Genomic DNA, 24,347 nt, shown 5'->3' with positions numbered 1-24,347 from the left:
CACAGGCAGTGGCGATTCTAGGGTCAGAGCTTTAGGGGTGCTGAGCACCCAATGAGCCCCAATGCCTCCACCCACCCTCTTTTCACACGAAAACAAAAAATATGTCTATTGAAAAATAACTATAATTTTAACATTGATTCAACTAACTCCAAAATCCAGTTTTATTTTTATTTTTTTTGAGACCTTTTCAAAACAACAGCTTAATTGTGAGAGTTCACACAGACAGCCCCCTGTAACAAACATAACCTTCTTCACTCAGCTGGTTTTCCTGACCGTTAACTCCATGTGCCTCCTTTTGTATCAACAGTCATCAGATTGGTTACATTAGATTCAACTTTATTGTCATTGAACAAAGTAACAGGTACTTGGACAACAAAATGTAATTCATCTTCTGTAAATTATTTACAAATGGCCATCTCTAACATATCTGGATGCACGCCTGTCTGAACTTTCATAAACCAATATGTCATCAATAAATAATAATAAAACAAGCTTCATATCAAGAGTCATTTTAAATGTCTTTATTATTATTATTATTGGGCTTAGAAACTTTTTTTAAATGACAAATTCCTTTCACAAGAGAAACTTGTGAGTTTGAAATAAAAAAATAAAAAATAAAAGCAGGGGACCATTGCCTAGATAAGTAATTTGATACAAAAGCAGCGGGTTTGCATTATCTGTTACTTTAACTTAACTCTTTTCAGCAGAAGAAAAAAAAAACAAGACAGAGGTCATTATGGACTGTCTCGTCTCTCACCTGAATCTGTCTTTTTTCTTTTAAAGAATTGTCGTATGTCCATTGCTCACTGCCAGGCCACATACACACACACACACACACACACACACACACACAGAGAGAGAGTAATGCTAGGAGTTCAGGAGTTAAGCCTGGTTCAGGTTAAATCCTGTGTGTGATGAATGAATAAATACAGCAAAAGAAAAACATGAAACTTTCTTTTATTGTCTAGTTTGATTGTCAGCCACAACTAAAAAATAACAGATATAAATCTAGGAATTAATAACAATTCTTTTAAAAAGCCACAGTGAGTGTTTTCAGTGATACGTCGTTTGTTTTCACTCAAAACGCCAGGGCTTCATGTTTCCATGACGACTGACGAGAAAAGAGCATGTGACTTTATGTTTACATGACTCCCGAGTATTAAATTAACGATAAACTTTAACAACAGAGACACACGTACGCAGTACACAGGTAGGCCTACGCAGTTTATTTGTCGCGCTTCTGTTTTTGTTTCACGCTCTAGCAGTTAATAAACAGAACTGCATGCGTCTTGCGGAAGAACATTGTAACCGGCGTTACTTCTCTCCGTTTATGACTATGGACGAGTCACCCACGTCCTGTGCTACTCCACAGCGGCGGCGACCCGCCGGACTAAAATAGTCTGAAAATAAACACTTATTATAGATGTACCACCATGGTGATTCAGGATACTGACTCCAGTATTCACCGATATGGTTTCGGAACTTAGTTGCACCACAACCGATCACAACACTACATCACGGGTTCTCACTCTGCGTGTGTTTCGCGCTGGATGACGGTCGTGCTGAGCGGTGCAGAAGTAGAAGAAGAGAAGAAGATGACACAATTTGCTATGCGGGAATGTTTTCATTTTCCTCCTTAACACATACATTTTAAACCACAAACTACGGAGTATGTTTTGGACAATATTTAACCGTGTAAAAGACGAAATTTTTTTTTAGAATAACAAAATTTCTTACTCCAAGTTTTAGGGGTGCTGAGCTCCTTTTTTGGGGTGCTTCAGCACCCCTAAAAAGGGGCTAGCCTCGCCCATGGTCACAGGACAATGCATTTCAGATGTCTATGGTTAAAACAGGCTGCAGGATTGTTCTTATTTTGGGCACAAGAAAGTTTCTTGTGCACAACCAAATATTACTTTTCAGGATAGTTTAAGGCTGGAAGTCGTGAGTGAAATATGAGATGCCACAAGAAACGATGCAGAACATTTTATGTCATTACATCATTGTAGATGTTTCAGCAGTCTCCGAGTCATAAAATCTTGATATTTAATTTATATGGACTTTGATGTCACAACTCATTGTTGTCACTAGTTAAGTGCAACATTCTTGTAAAAAAAAAAGAGGACTAAGAAAGTACACTGTAAACAGAGGTGGAAAGTAACGAATTACATTTACTCGCGTTACTGTAATTGAGTAGCTTTTTTGTGTACTAATACTTTTTAAAGTAATTTTTTAAATTTGTAATTTTACTTTTACTTAAGTATATTTTGATTGAAGTATTGTACTTCGCTACATTTTAAAACACATTAATTACTGAGTAAAAAAAAAAAAAAAAAAAAATAAATCGCTCCCTGGAAACTACGGCAGTAAATAATGGGCAGGAGGGCAAACTGGCGCTAAAATCACAAGAAAGATGCAGACGGACAAAACAGGCATTAGTGGTGCAGACACCGCTGAAAACGAAACCCCGTCATATTCTGAAGTTGAACTCGAAGGAAATGAAGTGAACCCCTGGCCATATGTATGCTCTATTATGCAGTGTAAGCTGTACTTGCCTAGGAAGACCAAACTAGCAGCTTATAAAATCTCGACAAGACATCAACCCTTTGCAAGAAGAGGTAAGCTAAATAATTGCATTGTTGCATTGGTGGTTAAAATGAAGCTTTGACATTTTAGCAAGAGGTTTTGCACAAATTAGCCAAAAAGACAGTGGTGAGGAGTGTGCTATTTTTGTTTTAATGATGTGCGCGCGCATTTATAGTGCGTTCTTTCACTGTGTGATTCAGTCTCCTAAAATGCATTTAGAATGATCACAAAATTGAAGATATAGGGGCAGAAAATTCACATATTTATATAATTTCATATATTAAATCAAAATCACACAAAGAATGCCATCTTTTCCTCCAAAAATCATCATGAATATATACATACATATATATAACAGTTCAGTAAACAAGTTAATTAAGAGACTTGCGTTTTAGACACCATATTGCCTTTTTTAGCTCTATTTCTACAACAGAAAATAATTCCAAACACAGCCACCAAAGCACAGTTTTGCGTCTCTGAGCAACGTGACAGTGTTTCGTTTCTGAATGAATCAAACGTTTAAATGATTCGGTTCAATCGCAATGACTCACTTATTAACAGTGACTTGCTGACACATACTGGCCATTTTAATTTCACATTTAAAGTAGGCTATCTTTTGATTTTTTTAAATAATTAATTTCTTATCATTTCAAATGAGTATTCAACATTTTATGTCTTGTATATCAAAACATTATTCATGCATTTGTAACTGCAGGTTAAATGCATTCTTGTCCAGCACTACACAGTGTGATACATCTAAATGCCACTTCCAACGAATCTTCTGCATTTCCTCTGCATTAAAAGATGAGTTTGTTGATACTGATTTGCCTGGTAACAGCCCAAATGTTTTATTATTCTAAATAAATGATTCCTTTAATTAAAAACAACTACAACCCGAATTCCGGAAAAGTTGGGACGTTTTTTTAATTTTAATAAAATGAAAACAAAAAGACTTTCAAATCACATGAGCCAATATTTTATTCACAATAGAACATAGATAACATAGCAAATGTTTAAACTGAGAAAGTTTACAATTTTATGCACAAAATGAGCTCATTTCAATTTTGATTTCTGCTACAGGTCTCAAAATAGTTGGGACGGGGCAGGTTCACCATGGTGTAGCATCTCCTTTTCTTTTCAAAACAGTTTGAAGACGTCTGGGCATTGAGGCTATGAGTTGCTGGAGTTTTGCTGTTGGAATTTGGTCCCATTCTTGCCTTATATAGATTTCCAGCTGCTGAAGAGTTCGTGGTCGTCTTTGACGTATTTTTCGTTTAATGATGCGCCAAATGTTCTCTATAGGTGAAAGATCTGGACTGCAGGCAGGCCAGGTTAGCACCCGGACTCTTCTATGACGAAGCCATGCTGTTGTTATAGCTGCAGTATGTGGTTTTGCATTGTCCTGCTGAAATAAACAAGGCCTTCCCTGAAATAGACGTTGTTTGGAGGGAAGCATATGTTGCTCTAAAACCTTTATATACCTTTCAGCATTCACAGAGCCTTCCAAAACATGCAAGCTGCCCATACCGTATGCACTTATGCACCCCCATACCATCAGAGATGCTGGCTTTTGAACTGAACGCTGATAACATGCTGGAAGGTCTCCCTCCTCTTTAGCCCGGAGGACACGGCGTCCGTGATTTCCAACAAGAATGTCAAATTTGGACTCGTCTGACCATAAAACACTATTCCACTTTGAAATAGTCCATTTTAAATGAGCCTTGGCCCACAGGACACGACGGCGCTTCTGGCCCATGTTCACATATGGCTTCCTTTTTGCATGATAGAGCTTTAGTTGGCATCTGCTGATGGCACGGCGGATTGTGTTTACCGACAGTGGTTTCTGAAAGTTTTCCTGGGCCCATTTAGTAATGTCATTGACACAATCATGCCGATGAGTGATGCAGTGTCGTCTGAGAGCCCGAAGACCACGGGCATCCAATAAAGGTCTCCGGCCTTGTCCCTTACGCACAGAGATTTCTCCAGTTTCTCTGAATCTTTTGATGATGTTATGCACTGTAGATGATGAGATTTGCAAAGCCTTTGCAATTTGACGTTGAGGAACATTGTTTTTAAAGTTTTCCACAATTTTTTTACGCAGTCTTTCACAGATTGGAGAGCCTCTGCCCATCTTTACTTCTGAGAGACTCTGCTTCTCTAAGACAAAGCTTTTATAGCTAATCATGTTACAGACCTGATATCAATTAACTTAATTAATCACTAGATGTTCTCCCAGCTGAATCTTTTCAGAACTGCTTGCTTTTTTAGCCATTTGTTGCCCCTGTGCCAACTTTTTTGAGACCTGTAGCAGGCATTAAATTTTAAATGAGCTAATTAAGTGGATAAAAGTGTAAAATTTCTCAGTTTAAACATTTGCTACGTTATCTATGTTCTATTGTGAATAAAATATTGGCTCATGTGATTTGAAATTCCTTTAGTTTTCTTTTTATTAAAATTTAAAAAACGTCCCAACTTTTCCGGAATTCGGGTTGTAGTTTGAGATTAATAGACCTATCCCAGGGGTGTCAAACTCAGTTCCTGGAGGGCCGTAGCCCTGCAGAGTTTAGTTCTAACCCTGCTCCAGCACACATATCATGTAGTTTTCAAATAAACCTAAATGATTAGATTAGCTGCATCAGGTGTGTTTAATTAGGGTTATATCTAAACTGTGCAGGACTGTGGCCCTCCAGGAACTGAGTTTGACAACCTTGGCCTGTCCCATTTTTGACTCCCTCCCACTGTTAAAATGTAATCAAGTAATTTTTACTCTGAGTAAATTTTAAATGAGCTACTTTTTACTTTTACTTGAGTAGATTTTTAGACTGGTACTTTTACTTGTACTTAAGTAAAATTTCATTAATGTAATGGTACTTTTACTTGAGTAGAATATTTTTGTACTCTTTCCACCTCTGACTGTAAAAACATATTTTTTAAAGTTTTAAATAAAACAGTGATTATTGTATGATTGACAATAAAACACTGTTTCAGTTTTCACATCTAATTCAATGTGTTACTTGCCATTTCTTTAATCATTTGTGAAATTTACTAACAGTTTCTGAGTGCATCAGTTTTTTAGTTTTTTTTTCAGAACAAACCCAGCAATATTTAGGTAAACAAGGTCTTTTTAATTTTATATTGACCTTAATGCTGTTTTGCATTTTAATCTGCTTACCAATACTACTATATAGATGTCTTTGTTTAGAAAAAAATAATAAATGATTTGTATAATTGAATTATAGCCAATGCGATAAGATCAGCTGCAAATGCTCTAAACCTGCTCTCCTTCTGCACGTTCCCATCTGCATCTAACCGATAAAGTGCTCCTCAAAATTGGAAAAACATGTCGGGTATAAAGTCTGCTTGCACATATAAGAAGCTGAATTAAACCAGAGCTGAGCTCAAGTGGCAATTTAGCAAGAGAACGCAATCTGTGTTTTCCTCTGCTATGGTTATGTTCTCTTCATGAATCAATTTAAGTACTTTAGACAAAACAAAAGTTTAGAGATGATGTCGCGATACGACTGATTTGTTTGCGTCGGTTCTTGATGATGTGCAGAGGTCATTGTTATGGCCTGTTAAGAATGTTTGCACTTCTTTCCTTTTTCATTTACATCTGGCAGTTTCAGTGACATCCTACAATGGTCTCAAAAGAATGAATAAATCATGGTTTAGATAAAACGAGCACTGAATTATATGCCACAAAGAGACAGACAAACTAACACACACACATATTGTTATGCTTCTCCTAAAACAGATGAAGCTTTTATGGAAATGTGGAAACAATTAGTTTTAGGGTCCTGTTTTAGAGTAATTCCCAAATGAAACTCGCTTGCCCTGTATTTATGAAGCCCATTGCAGAGGACTCTAATGAGGCTATTAAGGAAAGGGTTGGCCGACTTTGATCTAAATGTGGTGATTTTTACAAAAACATCTCATCATGATAGATACTCATAACTCAGAGGCCTTAATTGTGCTTAATTTGTTTGGAATAGGAATGTGCTTTCAATTAGACTGTGCATTCTGCCCACATGTTTAAAGCAGCCTGTCAGGGAAAATTAAGAACTAGTTTGCTTTGGAAGTGACTGTTTTTTATCACGTTTAAGAGAGTCTTGAACAGAAGGCAAAGGATAATTAGGCTCTAAACAGAGGCCTGGGCTAGGAATGAGGAAGAGATGGGGATAGAATGAGAGGGCAAATTAACAATGTATGTGCTCTGGTGGCAGGCTATAGATCCAGCCTATATTGCTGCACCAATTTTTAACTGTTCACGCCATTTTGCACCCTTAAGAGACAGTAATTCTACTGCGATGTGTTGTATCAAGCTCAGTGGGAGCAGCAAAACACACAGTTTACATAGAAAGTTCAGGTTGATCTTGTGTCATTTAAATGCGATCTGTATGAAAAAAATGATCTGTATGAAGAATTTCAGTCAGGTTTTAGGCCCCACCATAGCACAGAAACTGCACTTGTACTGTACTGTACTGTTACTTCCTCTACAGTCAGAAATCTGGGTGTTATATTGGACAGCAATTTGTCTTTTGAAAATCATATTTCCAATGTTACAAAAACCGCATTCTTCCATCTTAGAAACATTGCCAAGCTACGAAACATGTTATCTGTTTCTGATGCAGAAAAGCTAGTTCATGCTTTCATGACCTCTAGACTGGACTATTGTAATGCACTTCTAGGTGGTTGTCCTGCTTCGTCAATAAACAAGCTACAGGTAGTCCAAAATGCAGCAGCTAGAGTCCTTACCAGGTCAAGAAAATATGATCATATTACCCCAATTTTACAGTCTCTGCACTGGCTACCTATTAAGTTCCGTATCAGTTACAAATTATCATTACTTACCTATAAGGCCCTAAATGGTTTAGCTCCTGCGTACCTAACTAGCCTTCTACCACGCTACAACCCATCACGCACCCTAAGTTTACAAAACACTGGACTTTTGGTAGTTCCTAGGATAGCAAAGTCCACTAAAGGAGGTAGAGCTTTTTCACATTTGGCTCCCAAACTCTGGAATAGCCTTCCTAATAATGTTCGGGGTTCAGACACACTCTCTCTGTTTAAATCTAGATTAAAAACGCATCTCTTTCGCCAAGCATTCCAATAATGTATCTCTTAAATTGTGAGTGTAGTTGCATCTGCATTTTTATTCTTTAGCTTGGGTTAAACTAATTTTACTTTGTTGGATCAGCAGCTATGCTAATGATGTCTCTATTTTGTTTCTATGTTTTGCAGTAACTAGGATTTACACAAGCTCCAGTCTGGATCCAGAACACCTGAGAAGAGATGATGCTGACCCTCAGAGGACCCAGATGATCCTAACCTTGAATCAACAAACAGAACTAACAATTATTGCTACATGTGTGACTGCATCATATAATTACTATTAATTAATAATATTGATAGTTCATCATCTAGTTGACTACGTCTTGTATTATTATTATTATTTTTATTTTTCTAAAATCCTGTCAAACGTGCACAAACTACTAGCTACTACTAAATATTGTAGAAACATAATTTTCTGTAAAGTTGCATTGTAACGATTTGTATTGTAAAAAGCGCTATACAAATAAACTTGAATTGAATTGAAAAAGCAATGCTTAAAAATAAAAAAGTGAAGTACAGCCAAGTATGGTGACCCATACTCAGAATTTTCGCTCTGCATTTAACCCATCCAAAGTGTGCACGCACGCACACACACACACACACACACACACACACTCACACACACACACTCACACACACACACACACACACACAGCAGTGGGCAGCCATTTATGCTGCGGCGCCCGGGGAGCAGTTCGGGGCTTCGGTGCCTTGCTCAAGGGCACCTCAGTCGTGGTATTGCCGGCCCGAGACGTGAACCTAACTTAGGGTTAGGAGTCAAACTCTCTAACCACTAGGCCACGACTTCCCCACAAAAACCAAATATCAAAACATAGATGGCATCTAGTTTGTTTTACATAAATATACAGTAACACAAGAAAGCACCCTTTCATGTAAAACATTTTAATATTTATGGTTCTATATGATATACTGTTCAAAATGAAGATAAAAGTATTTTTGTTGTCAAATGTTAGAAAAACATGGTTGATGTGATGAATTATTCATAGGCTAGAAAACATGTGTGAACTTGATCCAGCCACTAAAAATCAAGGAAAACACCAGTTGGAAGTCTCCAAAAATGGTTCTGAGCAAAGATCCTGTTGCATTTGTTTGCTGATGCAACTTGGTTTTGTTTTCTAACGCAAAAACATTTTAAGTGCAGCTTAATTGTCCACGTGCTTCACCCTTTTTCTTATTTTTCAGTTATTATTATTATTATTATTATTATTATTATTATTATTATTCAAGGCTAGAGTTACATAAAAAGCAAAAGAGTTTTATAATCTGTAGAAATAATTTTAAATAATAAATACATTTGGAATTATTAAGATAATTAAAAAAAAAATTAAATAAAAAATGTTTTGAAAGAAGTCTCTTCTGCTCACCAAGTCTGTATTTATTTGATAATATGTATATATATATATATATATATATTAGCGATGCCACAATTCTCAATATAATATTGAACCGTTTGGTACGACATCCACGGTTCAATACGCGCTTGTGAATTGCGTTTTTTTTTTTCGTTTTAACGTTTAAATAATTTATGTGTGTTTAATTTCTCTCCGAACTGACTGTTTGTATGTGCCTGTAAGACTACGAGCTGAGATGAGGAAACTCCTCTCCAAGAGTAAATATTCAATCACTGTGATCTAAAGTTAGGGGGCGCTGAACATCATTCTACACTTTAACATGGTGAGCGGCAGTGAAGTGAGGCTACAGTAAGAGGAAGCGCCGGCGTCTTTAAAATCTGTGGTGTGGAGACATTTCAGTTTTGCCGTTGAGTACAATGCCGAGGAAGAAAAAACGATAAACAAAAAAATGACTGTCTGCAAGCATTGTTGTACACGTTTTACCTACTCAAATGGAAACACTTTCAACATGACTGCACATCTGTGGCGCCATCACCCAGCAATATCAATAGCCGCGTTTCCACTGTCGAGCTTAAACCGGGCGTGCTAGTGCGTGCCAGGGCCAGTCGCGTTTCCACTGTCACTTCTGGGGCTTGATCGTGCCTCGGCAGGGCTTCCTCGGGGGCAACAGCCAGGGTTTTTTGGCCTGACGAAAACCTTTGGCCAAAGCGGGCCAGCTGGGGCTAGAGGAGGGGTTATGAACAAAGGCAGAGTTTCTCCGCGTCTGGAGAGCGTCAGCGCTGCAGATCGTTTCAGAAAGATAACAGCTATATAACTTTGGCATTAAAGACTTTTTAAAATCAGTTGAGCTCAAAACTGACTTTCAGTCAGCAGCGAGTGTTTGAAATAACGCGATCCGATGTGGATTATAATCCCCTAAACAAGGCAGAAAAATTTAAGCGAGGTAAAAGACTATGTAAATATGACCACTTAAAGAAAACAGACGTCAGCTTCTTAGTCTCTATCACAATCGTGTAATTATTTAGTAACTTATATTATCTGTCACAATTTTCATCTCGATCATAAAAAATGTAATAATGTTTTTGTTCAGGAGCTTTTATAAAAATAGAGATATTATCATTCATTCAAAATTTGACGTATAGGCTGTGGCTACAAATAAACAGAAACAGACTCGACTGAATAAGCAGGCTTTTTTCATAAGTGTTAAAAATAAATAAATAAAATAGAAATAAGTGTATTTATGTGTGATTAATTTTTAGTCCTGATAAATTAAATCATTATGATCAATGTAGCCTATCACTTACTCTATAGTTAAAACATCAATGCTTTTGAATTTGAATATTTAACAAAGCATGCAAACAAACGGCCCCTTTTACCATGTTCCTTTGTGATCGTGCATGTTCCAGTGATTTATTTCTTATTAGTTTTCTTATAACTTCTCTTTGACAGTGGAAATGCAGCTAATGTCTGAAGGCAGGATAGCAGAGCAGGTAATAAAGTCCTCCAAAAAACACTGTTGCGAGTGAGAGAATTTCCCCGACTGCCGGGAACATTGTAAGTGCAAAACACTCTCGCCTTGCTGCAGAGAATGTTGACAGGCTTATCTTTATACAGAAGAACCTCAAAATACAAGAATAGATAGCTGACCTAAGTGAAACTGCATTTTACATTCTGAATAAAGGATACTGTTCTGGAGTACTGTTAAGTTTAATCAAGATGGTTTATTTATGTTTACTGAAGTACATGTATGTTTATTTGAAATGGTCAATTTATGTTTTCTAACTTCACATGTATGTTTATTTTCAAAATTTAGGAATTTATGGGTTAAAATAAATTTTATATTATAAAATACACTAGGAACTAGTAGACTTTTCTTTGCTTTTAAGTAAAATAAAGGAGTATTGCAATAAATCGTTTTTATTTTTTTCTTCTTAACCTCTTACTGTTCCTATTGCCTAAGCATAGAATTACAAAAAAAAAAAAAAAACACTCTTATATGTCAAGCCATCAGAACCGAAATCAAACTGAAAACCGTGGTTAAAAACCGAGGTATATATTGAACCGTGGACTAACTGTATTGTTGCATCAAAAAAAAAAAAAAAAAAAAAAAATATATATATATATATATATATATATATATATACACACACACACACACACACACACACAGTAAAAACGGTAATATTGTGAAATGTTTTTGCAATTTAAAATAACGTCTCGGTTACGTATGTAACCCTCGTTCCCTGAAGGAGGGAACGGAGACGTTATGAATGGGATCTCGCCCGAGAGCCCAATCACCTTCGAGCGGCACAAAACGAGCCAATGGTACACAAAATACCTTGGTCTGCAGGATTTGCATCGCGAGCTCGGCCCCGCAGAGCGGGTATATAAGGAGCAACGCGAGCAACTCACATTCAAGTCTTCGCTGAGGAGCAGAGCCAGTGACCCGGTCGTTCAGCGGAACAGCGATGTGGCAAGGGGACGTAACGTCTCCGTTCCCTCCTTCAGGGAATGAGGATTACATACGTAACCAAGACGTTCCCTTTCAGTCGGTCACGTTCAAAGTTACGAATGGGGTCCCTTACAAAACGCCACATTGCTGTCTTCCAGCGACCCGTGTGAGTGATAGCACCCTGTCATGAGGCCAGCACGAGTGAGGGCCTATAGCTTACACAGAATACACTGGGTAGCATATTCCAGCTGGACGTATGCTAGCAGCTGCCTGCCCATGGGAGGACTTACAGAAGGCAGGTATCTACCAAGGTGGTGATACATAAGAACTCTGAGGTACCCAGCCCGCAGGGTGGAAGTTTCAACGACAGAGCTGGCAAGGGGCTTGCCAAAGGAAAGACACATGCTGCGGAGAGACTTACTGTGGACATACACACGTGGGATTGCCCAGAAAGGGGAATCACAACACATGGAGGCACCTAGTCCCACACAGGGCTGACCAAAGGGCATGTACGCAAGTGTTGGACATCAACAGTGCTGGAGGAACCCAGGGTTATGACTGAGGAACTCACCTGAGGGCAATAGCACACGCATCCAGTCCGCGGAGTGGAATGGCGCAGCAAGTGGATTGACACAGAGCAGGTCCAGGAGGAAGCTACACTCCAAGTTGAGTGAGCTCTCACCCCTAGGGGGCATGGCAGGTCTTGAGCCTGATAAGCCAGGACAATAGCATCCACTATCCGGTGGGATAACCTCTGCTTGGAGACAGCCTTTCCCTTCTGCTGGCCTCCGTAACAGACAAAGAGCTGGTCTGAGGTCCTAAGGCACCGAGTTCTGTCCACGTAGGTGCGGAGCGCACATACTGGACAGAGCAGCGCCAGGGCTGGGTCTGCCTCCTCCAGGGGCAGCGCTTGCAAGTTCACAACCTGATCCCTAAAAGGAGTGGTGGGAACTTTGGGCATGTACCCAGGCCGGGGTCTCGAGATAACGTGAGAGTTTGCCGGCCCGAATTGCAGGCACGCTTCGTCAACTGAAAATGCCTGCAGGTCCCCGACCCTCTTCACCTTTATTTATTTATATAGCACTTTAAACAAAATACATTGCATCAAAGCAACTGAATAACATTCATTAGGAAAACAGTGTGTCAATAATGCAAAATGATAGTTAAAGGCAGTTCATCATTGAATTCAGTGATGTCATCTCTGTTCAGTTAAATAGTGTCTGTGCATTTATTTGCAATCAAGTCAACAATATCGCTGTAGATGAAGTGACCCCAACTAAGCAAGCCAGAGGCGACAGCGGCAAGGAACCGGAACTCCATTGGTGACAGAATGGAGAAAAAAACCTTGGGAGAAACCAGGCTCAGTTGGGGGGCCAGTTCTCCTCTGACCAGACGAAACCAGTAGTTCAATTCCAGGCTGCAGCAAAGTCAGATTGTGCAGAAGAATCATCTGTTTCCTGTGGTCTTGTCCTGGTGGTCCTCTGAGACAAGGTCTTTACAGGGGATCTGTATCTGGGGCTCTAGTTGTCCTGGTCTTGGCTGTCTTTCAGGGCAGTAGAGGTCCTTTCTAGGTGCTGATCCACCATCTGTTCTGGATATGTACTGGATCCGGGTGACTGCACTTACCCTCTGATCTGGATACAGACTGGATCTGGTGGCTACGGTGACCTCGGAATAAGAGATAAACAGACAAATATTAGCGTAGATGCCATTCTTCTAATGATGTAGCAAGTACATAGGGTGTTATGGGAAGTGTTTCCGGTTCCGGTTTACCTAATTAATGCAGCCTAAAAACCCTTTAACGGATTTGGATATTAAAAGCATATTAGTATGTTATGTGTAAGCCAGGTTAAAGAGATGGGTCTTTAATCTAGATTTAAACTGCAAGAGTGTGTCTGCCTCCCGAACAATGTTAGGTAGGTTATTCCAGAGTTTAGGCGCCAAATAGCAAAAGGATCTGCCACCCGCAGTTGATTTTGATATTCTAGGTATTATCAAATTGCCTGAGTTTTGAGAACGTAGAGGATGTAGAGGATTATAATGTAAAAGGAGCTCATTCAAATACTGAGGTGCAAAACCATTCAGGGCTTTATAAGTACTAAGCAATATTTTAACATCTATACGATGTTTGATAGGGAGCCAGTGCAGTATTGACAGGACCGGGTTAATATGGTCATACTTCCTGGTTCTAGTAAGAACTCTTGCTGCTGCATTTTGGATTAGCTGTAGTTTGTTTACTAAGCGTGCAGAACAACCACCCAATAAACATTACAATAATCTAACCTTGAGGTCATAAATGCATGGATTAACATTTCTGCATTTGACATTGAGAGCATAGGCCGTAATTTAGATATATTTTTGAGATGGAAAAATGCAGTTTTACAAATGCTAGAAATGTGGCTTTCTAAGGAAAGATTGCAATCAAATAGCACACCTAGGTTCACCGAAGCCAAAGCCCTCAGGAGCGCAGTTTTCAAAGATAAAAACTTTAGCTCTACTGAGAGCAAGGGTTCGAAGCTCATTTTGTACCACTCGAAGGTGATTGGGCTCTCGAGCGAGATCCCATTCGTAACGTCTCCGTTCCCTCCTTCAGGGAACGAGGGTTACATACGTAACCAAGACGTTATTTTAAATTGCAAAAACATTTCACAATATTACCATTTTTACTGTGTGTGTGTATATACAGGTATATATATATATATATATATATATATATATAGAGAGAGAGAGAGAGAGAGAGATAGACCTTGAGGGTGGAAGGAGACAGCCTTCGTTCCAACCCCTCCTGAAGAAAGAAAAGCACTGACCCAATCGGACATTTCCAGGAGTCCTCACGCCGTGAAGAACACCAAGTGACGAAGAGGTTCCACTTCAAAGCATAGGCAAGTCTGGTGGACACGGCTCTAGCTGAAGTGATGGTAGCTACCACCTGTGGTGGCAAGGTACCTAAACCTTCCGTGACCCGTCCAGAACCCACACATGTAGGTTCCACAGATCGGGACGTGGGTGCCAGAGGGTGCCCCATCTCTGAGAAAGAAGGTCCTTCCTCAGAGAAACCTCCCTGATCTTGCACAATGTCTGTGCAAGAAGGCTCACTGGGGGAATAGCATACTTGCGCAGGCCCAGCGGCCAGCTGTGTGCCAGGGCGTCCGTGCCAAGAGGGCCCTCAGTCAGGGAGTAAAACAACTGGCAGTGGGAATTTTCTGGAGAGGCAAACATGTCTACCTGAGCGTCTCCGAAGCGTTCCTGAATCAGCTGAACCAACTGGGGGTGGAGTCTCCATTCCCCGGGGCGAGACTGCTGCCGTGAGAGCTCGTCGGCTGCATAATTGAGCCTGCCCGGAATGTGAATGGCACGAAGCGACCTCAGATGCTTGTGACTCCACAAGAGGAGATGGCGAGCGAGTTGCGACATGCGGTGGGAGCGTAGACTACCCTGACGGTTGATGTACGCTACGGTCGCAGTGTTGTCCATACGGACCAGAACGTGCTTGTCCTTCAGCAGGGCCCTGAAGCGGTGCAGAGCAAGCCGTACTGCTAGCAACTCTAGGCAATTGTCATGCCACTGAAGTCGGGGTCCTGCCAGGAGCCCGACGCATCATGCCCGTTGCACATGGCACCCCAGCCCGTGACAGAAGCATCTGTTGACACAACAACATGTCTGGACACAGGGCTGTTTGAAGGAATTTGGGGGCCCCAAGCAAAATGGACATGGAGGCCCCCCCGACCCTCCGCATACACGCAAAGCCTACAGGAACCACAGCATAGCCATACAGTTTAAGTTCATCCACATGTAACCTGCGTCGCGGCGACAGTACAACCCTCACTTACAACCAGCGAAATATGCAAATGAGCGTGAAGTGCACCGCTTAAAATTTGGACCAGTGACCAGAAGACCAGAATCGCTCAAGAGACTGCGCTAACAGCAAGGGAAGAAAGAATTTGTGACAAACACTCTTTGGTTAGAAAATTCAGTATGATGTATTTAAGAGATTTTAAATAATAAAGCAGAGAAATTTAAAACATCACATCACACAGGAGGGAAAGAAAAAAAAAAAAAAAATATATATATATATATAATGACCAGGAGAACAGCAAGGATTTGCCGTGGAACAAATAAATGTATCCTTAATATAATCCTAATTTATATTTCCTATTTAGTTTATAATTATTGTTTCTCTTTGTTATGACCTATTTAGTTTCAAGCTAATAAATTTAATTTACCCTTATTCTATTAATATATATATATATCTATAATTTATTTTTTACCTATTTATTCAATTTGTTTCTAATTGGATTATTTAAGGTTAAGTAAACGTTTTAAATTCACATACAATCTTTCAAAATGATTACCCCTTTAAGAATACCCTTTTTTTCTCTCGTTCTCCAAGAAAAAAAATAAATCAAAATAAAATCAAAATGAAATGAAATACAATAGAATTTGAAAGGAAAAACAGTAGAGAAAATAAAAATCACAGGTCAAATTTACTGCTTAATTAGTAGTCTCAATACAATTCAGATTCCTCTTTTTGTATCCATGTATATATATGTATATACACACTAATTCTCAGTTTCAGTTCGAATGCCGCTCTCACGAGATCCTTCTTCCGTATATGTATCTCAGATCAACACAGTTCAATTCAGTTGTGTGCACAATCATACCACTCTGTTCGTTTCTTGACTCACAAACTCGGTCCTTCCTTATATGGGCAAATGGCTCGCCAGTTCCCGCTCGCAACGGTTTTTTTCCCGATGTGAAGCAAGCAGGGACAATTCACATACAATTCTTCTTCAAAATCGTCCGGTGTCCAGGAAATGTGCAGCATCCGACTCAGAAATGACAAAAAAGTAGAAAAGAAGAAGAAAAAACAGAAAAAGGGGAAAAAGGAAAGAAAGAAAAGACCCAACCAAGAGAACTCAATTCTCGGCTATGAAGGAAAAAAAACTCCCAAGTTTGGATATGCACTCTCTTCGTAGCGGTCAATGACACTTTCACTCGTAACGTTTGACTGATGAATCTCAATCCGCACTTTAATCTAAAAGTTTCTCTATTGTTTCTCTGATTTAAATCTTGGTTTGTTCGTTCTAATTCTCGTTTCTTTCTTTAGGATCGCACCAGCAGCTTCTGTAACTGGAGCTAGCCGCTTACTTTCTCGTCAAAAGTGTCGCATCATCCTTGCCCTGAGTCCTTCTATTAAGGCGGGGCTAACTCCCACTCGTTGAATTGAACCAATCTTTGTCTTGCTAAATTGGATAACTTTTCTAAATGAGTTTTATTATTTTATTTTATGCATTTTCTTATTTTCACTTAGAATCTTAAACTTTATATATTTTTTTCTTTCCCCACAGATATTAATAAAATAACTGTTTTATATATTCACAAGTGTTAGTCTTTTTTTTCTCTCCTCACGTCAACAGAATCTCTCTAGTGACCTGGGTTACACACACTTTATATAAATAAAAAAGGTTTACAGTGCAAATACTGCTGTTGCATATACTGTGCATAAATAAAAAAGGTGTACAGTGCAAATACTGCTGTTGCATGTACTCTACATAAATAAAAAATGTTTACAGTGCAATTTGCTTGAAAAAATATTTGAAATTTGAACATTTTCCAAAAAAAAAAACACCACTGTACCATTAAAATCAAATATACATTAAAAAGTGCACAATAACTAAATCCAACGTACTTACACACACACACTCACATTAACATTTTTCAGTTCTCACAAACATGTGCAAATTATCTAAAAATGTTTTCTGCGAGCCTTGTTTTCTGCAAAGGCAATCACAATGTCCTCCATGTCCAAAGACTGGTGAACATCACGCTCAATTGACATAAGTGCCAGTCCTGTGAGCCTTTCTTGGTCAATGGGGGACCTCATGTAATTTTTTATCAGCTTCAAAGCTGAAAAGCTCCTCTCACCAGAGGCCACTGACACAGGGAGAGTCAGGAGTAGACGCAAAGCAATGCTTAAATTACTGTACAAATCCAGTAGCTTCTCACTGTATATGTAATTAAGCATGTCAAATGGGGAAGTGGCTACATGGTCTGGAAAAGTGTAGAGAGATGAATTGATCTCAAGTGCAAAGTCATCAGCATCAATGTCATGGAGGGTTTGTTCCAATTTTTTGCATCGTTCATGAAGCTTTCCATTCTTTATTGTCTGCTTCATATTGTCCTTTGAGAACAGAAAGTCATAAAGGTCATAAACACCCTTCAATCTTGAAAACCTGTCACTTAGGCTTCTGAGGGCAGTGTCAACCATGGGCAGAAAGAAGTCTCTTCTGAAAGTCTCATCTGGAGTAGACTGAGTGTCCTCTGTACCTTCATATAGAGACTGTCTTTTCTTTTTACGCTGCCTTTTCTCAGGAAGGGTCATTTCCCTATCCAGATTTTCTGCAAGGTCTTTTGCATCAGTTTGACAGGAAGCAATCCCATTTTCCCTGAAGTCTTCAAGGTAGTCTTTTATTCCTTCTGTTTCTGATCTAAGTGTTTCCATGGAAACATTTGGACTTTGTAGCAGCTTGCTGACATGATTGATCTGGTACAAAACATTGTACCAGGTCATTGCGCAAAGCAGAAAAGACCAGGTCTTCAACTCACCATGTAAGCTTTTAGCAGTGGACATGGTCTCTGAGTCCCTCTTCTGTATAGCAATTGTCTGGAGTGCAGACAATGCATCCAGGATCTCTGGTAACTGGTATCGCACCACCTTCATGCAGTCAATCCGAGCTTCCCATCTTGTAGTTGACGAAGGTTTTAAAGTGAACTGCTTTACATGTTCCTTTAGAACTGCCCAGCGTTGCACAGAGGAACTGAATAAGTTATAGAGTCTTTGCAACACACCAAAGAAGGAGATGGACAGCACTGAGGACTTGGCAGCATCTGACACAACCAGGTTAAGTGTATGACTGCTGCTTGGAATGTAAAATGCTTTGCTGTTCAATTGCTAAATTCTTGCCTGAACACCCTGTTTATGGCCCATCATATTGCTGCCATTGTCATAAGACTGACCACGGCAGTAAGAAAGACTGTGTTTTTGCAGGTGGTCAAGCAGGACTTCAGTCAGGCCCTTACCAGTTGTGTCTTCAACATCTAAAAATCCAAAGAAATGTTCTGCAATGGACACAGTTGGTTCGCAATTGACTATTCTTAGAACAATGGAAAGCTGTTCCTTATGACTGACATCAGGAGTGCAATCCATAATAACAGAGTAATACTTTGCTCTGTGTACTCTTCTCACAATCTTTTCCAGTACCTTATTTCCAATTAGTGCAATTATTTAATTTTGAGTAGTTCCACTCAAGTAATGCACTGTCCTTGTCTCTTGGTTTTGTATCCTTCTTATGTGTTCAGTCATAACTGATTCGAACTGTGCCATCAGTTCAACTTGTGCCAGAAAATTCCCATTGTGTGGGTCATACAACTCACTTGTGGTCTCTCTTAAAGCCTGGTTGCGTTCTGCTAAGTGACATATTATGGCAATCACTCTCCTTATGACACCTTTCCAATGCTCAATCTCGATCCGCAGAATTTTGGGGGAAAACAATTGTGACTTGTACTGGTCCTTTTTTAACAATTTGACAGTGCACACTATCAGTCAGGACTGCTGGCCACTGCACAGGGTCATCTGCTATAATGACAGTGCTTGTGGTACCTTGAGCTGTAGAGGAAACCTCAGTGTTGGGAAGTGGTGCAGACTCAATTTCTGTTCTGAATGCAGTGTCTTCCACTGTGAGAGATGGTATTGACGGTGTAGCTGGGGAAAAATAATGTTTTTATTAATATAATCTATCTGTTCAGGAACAGAATGCATCAGTGAGTGTCTGACACCTAGAAATTTGACAAGCACTACTGTATATAAAGAATTCTGAAATGTCCATGGGCAAAAGTTTTTTTCTAATAATATGACAGCACACACTTATCAGTTTAAACTCTGGGCTGTGCAGGATATCAACTATAATTATAGAGCTCGTGGTACATTGTGCTATAGAGGAAACATCAGCACTAAGAAGTGATGCATCTGTTGATGTTGATGTTGAGGATGAAGTTGATTGTGTAGCTGGGAAAATAATTGAAAAAAAAAAAAATCTGAAATTACCTGTGGAGTACGTTTTACCATTTCATTGTTAACATATTGAAAGAGGTCACTATTAACAGCTCAGTGAGAGAAATTCACTCTACCTTCATCAGTGGAGGTATCCTTAGGAAGAGCCTGAGGGCTGAGAAATTTAAGCAAAGCACCTTGAGGGAGAAAGAAAAGATGGTAACACTTTATAATAACAATCATTAATAGATGGTAAATTGATAGTTAATTAATCTTTAGTTAATTGTCATTTATCTGTTAGCAAACAGTATTTTTACTTATTATAAAGTTTACAGTTAGCAATGTTAGCATTTCCATATTTTGATATTAGAAGGGAAGGGATGCAGGCAGCTGCTTACCAATGCTTAAAAACATCCCAAGCTAATATTTGATGCACAGAATTTATTGTGTGGTTTTCCCAACCCCCATTTGGTAAATAGATTATCACGGTGGAAAAGTATAGCATGCTATTTGCTATGCCACTTTAATCAAAACCTATTACAAAGCTACAGCAATGTCATGTCAGTAAATACGATAAACAGTGATTCTGGAACAGATCTGCGTCTTCCTTATCCCGTTAAAAAACATATTACAGTAACCATATTCCATCCGTTCGAAAAAAAAAGTTGCACATACTGTTCGTTACAAGCAGCATTTGCGATCAGGCAGGTAGCTAACATAAACATATTTTTGCTAGCCTACCTGCTGCAAAATTACACCATTTGTACAAGACTGACAAGTAGAGCTATTTTATCCAGCGTAATTTATCACTTACCACTATCTTGTTTTTTCTTATCCTCCTCTTCCTTTCTCTTCTTTCTCTTCTGGATTCCTGAAGCATAATTCCGCTTCATGACTGCCGAGGAGATTTTGTATTTTGCCGGCAGCAGAGATCACGTTGGCTGGCTGCTGTCAGTGACTACTGAGAGGGGACCCCTTGAGGGGGATCCCGATAACAGTGTCATTGCACTTTACTGCATTGACGATCAAAGGGGTGGTCACACAGTGTTGTTGCATTTATTCATAACCAGTCGTTGTCTTGGGGCCCCAGACCAGCTAGGGGCCCCAAGCAATTGGTTGGTTTGCTTGCCTTGTCGCGGCAGACCTGTCTGGACACCGGTTCTAGGGGCACGCCGGGGTCCAACCACGGGGTGAAGTTTCGGCGGCAGGCCGGAGTGATAGTCACTCGGAGCGTGCCTTGTTGCCATGCCCATCTCAGGACTCGGTCGTGAAGCCGGTGCTGAAGCGGCCTCATATGGAGTAACCCGAGCGGTATGACTGCCGTCACGGACGCTATATGCCCCAGGAGCCTCTGAAACAGTTTCAGTGGAACCGCTCTCTTGCCCTCGAATTGTCTCAGGCAATTCAGCAGTAACTGCGCGTGCTCATTCGTAAGCCGCGCAAACATGGCGACCTTCCGCCGCGACCTTCGTAAAGACGCGGGGAGACAGGGCCAACCCTAATGGGAGAACCTTGTACTGATATGCCTGCCCCTCGAAAGCAAACAGAAGAAACGGTCTGTGTCGAGGAAGAATGGAGACATGAAAGTACGCATCCTTCAGGTCGATCACTGCAAACTAGGGGTGTAACGATTCATTCATTTTCTCAAAACATCGATTACAAATCCTGTCTATGCATATGCATCGATCTTGAAACATGGACTTTTCAATCATGAATCATTTGTTTTGGTCAATAATCGATTTTATATTAAAAAAAACGAATGAATCGCGATTTTATAATGAATATACGATGGATAATTTAAAATAAATAAATATAAATCTTAAATTAGTTGCGTCTGCGATGTAAAGTGTGCCCTCACTGCAGTGGCGCAGTGGATTACGTCACTAATCTTCAATTCGCGCCTGTGTGTTGTCATTCAAATAAATGCAGCAGTGCACAATGGAGGGCAACGAAGAAGGAGAAATTTGCAAGGCCCCAGCCAACGTGAGATCAAAGGTTTGGGATTACTTCGGCTTTCACAAAGTAAATGGAAAGATTGACAAGTCCGTTGCAGTTTGCAGACATTGTAAATCTGAGTTAAAATACTTTGGAAATACAACGAACCTTAGCAACCATCTCCACAGACGTCATGCCATTAATATAGAAATACCTGCACCTAAAGCAGCTGCTAGTATTTCAGGGTCAGACGTGAGAAGTGCTACTCCTAACCTATTTGGTCAACTTCAGAGTCTTCCCTAAAACACCCATCGTGCTAAAGCAATAACTGCATCTATTGCAAGATTTATTTGCAAGGATATGTGCCCTATAGCGTGGTGGAAAAAACTGGTTTCCGAGAAATGATAAACACTTTAGAACCAAGATACAAAATACCCAGCCATCAGTTTTTCAGTGAAAAATGCATCCCGGAATTATATCGGTCTACGAAAGAGGAGCTACAGCTCAAGCTTTCTCAATCTGTCCATGTTGCTCTCACGACTGATTCTTGGACGTTGCGTTCGACAGAGTCTTATGTGACTATTACCGCACATCTGATTTCCATGAACTGGCAAATGCAGAGCTTCGTTCTTCAAACAAGGACTCTAAATGAAGCCCACACAGGCAAAAACATTGGAGAATTGCTGCGCGATGCCTGTTCTGAGTGGACAATTGCAGACAAGAGTCCTGCTCTTGTTACTGATAACGCCCGCAATATGATTGTTGCAGGTAAAGTTGCTGGATTTACCCCGCACATCACTTGCTTTGCACACACTCTGAACCTGGTGTTTCAAAAGGCCATGAAAGTTAGCAGTGCAGAGTGATTGTTGGGCAAAGTAAGACGTATTGTCTCTTTTTTCCACCGAAGTTCAACTGCTACATGCACGTTAAAAGAGAAACCGCAAATTCTTGGCTTGCCGATACACAAACTTAAACAGGACGTTAGCACTAGGTGGAATAGTTCTGTGGAAATGCTTGAGCGTTTCTTAGAACAACAAACTGCAATCTTGGCAACGCTTATGTCAAAGGATTTACGGAGGGGAACAGAAGTACACACTCTCACAGAAACGGACATCAGTAATGCTGAGGATATTGTGAAAGTGATGACACCCATTAAGATCGCTACTACTATGATGTGTGAAGAAGAACAACCAACCGTGTCTGTGATTGCGCTTCTCCAGGCTAAACTACTCAAACATCTCGAGCCCTGCGAGGACGATACAGACATGACTCGAGAAATGAAATCAGCGATGACAACGGACTTTTCATCCCGGTATACCAACTCCCGCGACATGCTGCTTAAATTGTTGACCAAATTGTTGCTTATATTAAAACTTTTAATAGCACAACATTGTTCAAAGTTTTCATTTTGACTTGGTAACAACTAATAGTATTTTATTATTATTATTTTTTTGCTAGCATCTGCATTGGACCCCGCTTCAAATGGCTACCCTTTCTAGAAAACGAAGAAAGAGAATTTGTCTTCACCAAACTTACTGTTGATGCCACAAACAGTGTATGTTTGCAACTTCCCTTATTTTCATGAACCAAATGCTGGCTAATTAACTAGACTGTATTAAGGATTATAAGTTGTAATATGATGGTCCGAAATAGTACTTGGCTTGTTTTAGTGAAATTATTGACTTCGTTAATAATTGTTCGTATTTATATTTCATTTTGTTACAGATTCAAGTGGAACAGCTGGAGGATGCAGTTGAAGAGAAACCACCAGACACAGCCGAAGAAGGTATTTATTTTAATAACTTGTTAATAATAAGTAATCTGTTTAAATTTAAAGGGTAGGCATACTGTAGCATAAAAGTTTGGGATGCATTTGTAATTCAAAATGTATTTAAGGACAAGAAATGAGATGCAAACAAACAACTTTTTCATTATGTGTTTCCATCAATCTGTGGCAGTGGAGGGGCATATAGGACAGTAGCAGACTACGCCACGATGGGAGTTACACCCAAAGAATCTTGTTCTCTCGTTCTAACCAGGCACTCAAGTTCGTGGATGGATCAGCCAGAGACAGTGGTCCGTACAAAAATGCATTTTTTATTATTACTTAAAAACACACAATGATCACACCCCCGAGAGAAGAGGAGGACAGGGCGGAATCTTACCAGTGGGAGACTAGTGGCTCGAGCAATGAGCATCCTTAAAAGACACCCCAATCACACGTGTCGATTTCACACACACGCACCGCAAGGGAAATGGCCACACTCAGTGAACACAGCCACAGCACACACCAAGGGACCCACCACCGCAAGGGGCACTGCTCCCACTGGCAGTTCTCAGCACCTGGACAAAATGGACACTTGAAAGTTAAACAAACGAAAATAACAATTACAACACAATGTCTAATCAGTCACCCGTTCTAAGGCCCAAGATTATACTGGGGTTAGCAATATGAACAGGGACTCAATCACACAATAAATCAAAAATAAACAATCAACCCTAGACAAATCACATAAAAAGGTCAAATGAAAAACATCACAACTGAGTTCAATCCTCCTTGGTCCAGTGTGAAAAGGCAATCGGGTACGACATAAATATGTGAACATGTAACGTGAAGAGTATAAGCAAAGCAGCAGTTGTTCAGCGTCGATGTAGCCAACTGGCGGCCGCACCCCCGGTTAAATAGCACTCCCTATGATTAACAACATTGCGTCACAGGCGCTGAGCTCTGATTGCTGATAGCAGAGCGCACACTCAGCTGGTGAAAGGGCTGCTGCCGCACCGGGGATTCTACAACATGAAACATTCCTTATAAGCCCACTTTATAGAGTTAACGAGTGAA

General features: G+C 39.9%; 1 protein-coding gene across 1 annotated transcript in view; it reads left to right on the top strand.

Annotated features, from left to right (window-relative positions):
• LOC132115190 (uncharacterized) overlaps positions 1-23,486 on the top strand; it is a 47,365-nt gene extending 23,879 nt beyond the window's left edge. Inside the window, exons 7-8 of the mRNA XM_059523586.1 lie at positions 23,231-23,291; positions 23,464-23,486. Of these exons, the coding sequence (XP_059379569.1) occupies positions 23,231-23,291; positions 23,464-23,486 (84 nt within the window). The remainder of the gene's footprint in view (positions 1-23,230; positions 23,292-23,463) is intronic.
• The last annotated feature ends 861 nt before the right edge of the window (positions 23,487-24,347 follow it).

Source organism: Carassius carassius, chromosome 34, assembly GCF_963082965.1.
Source record: "Carassius carassius chromosome 34, fCarCar2.1, whole genome shotgun sequence".
Classification (NCBI taxonomy): Eukaryota; Metazoa; Chordata; class Actinopteri; order Cypriniformes; family Cyprinidae; genus Carassius; species Carassius carassius.
This window is presented reverse-complemented; position numbering and strand designations above follow the sequence as displayed.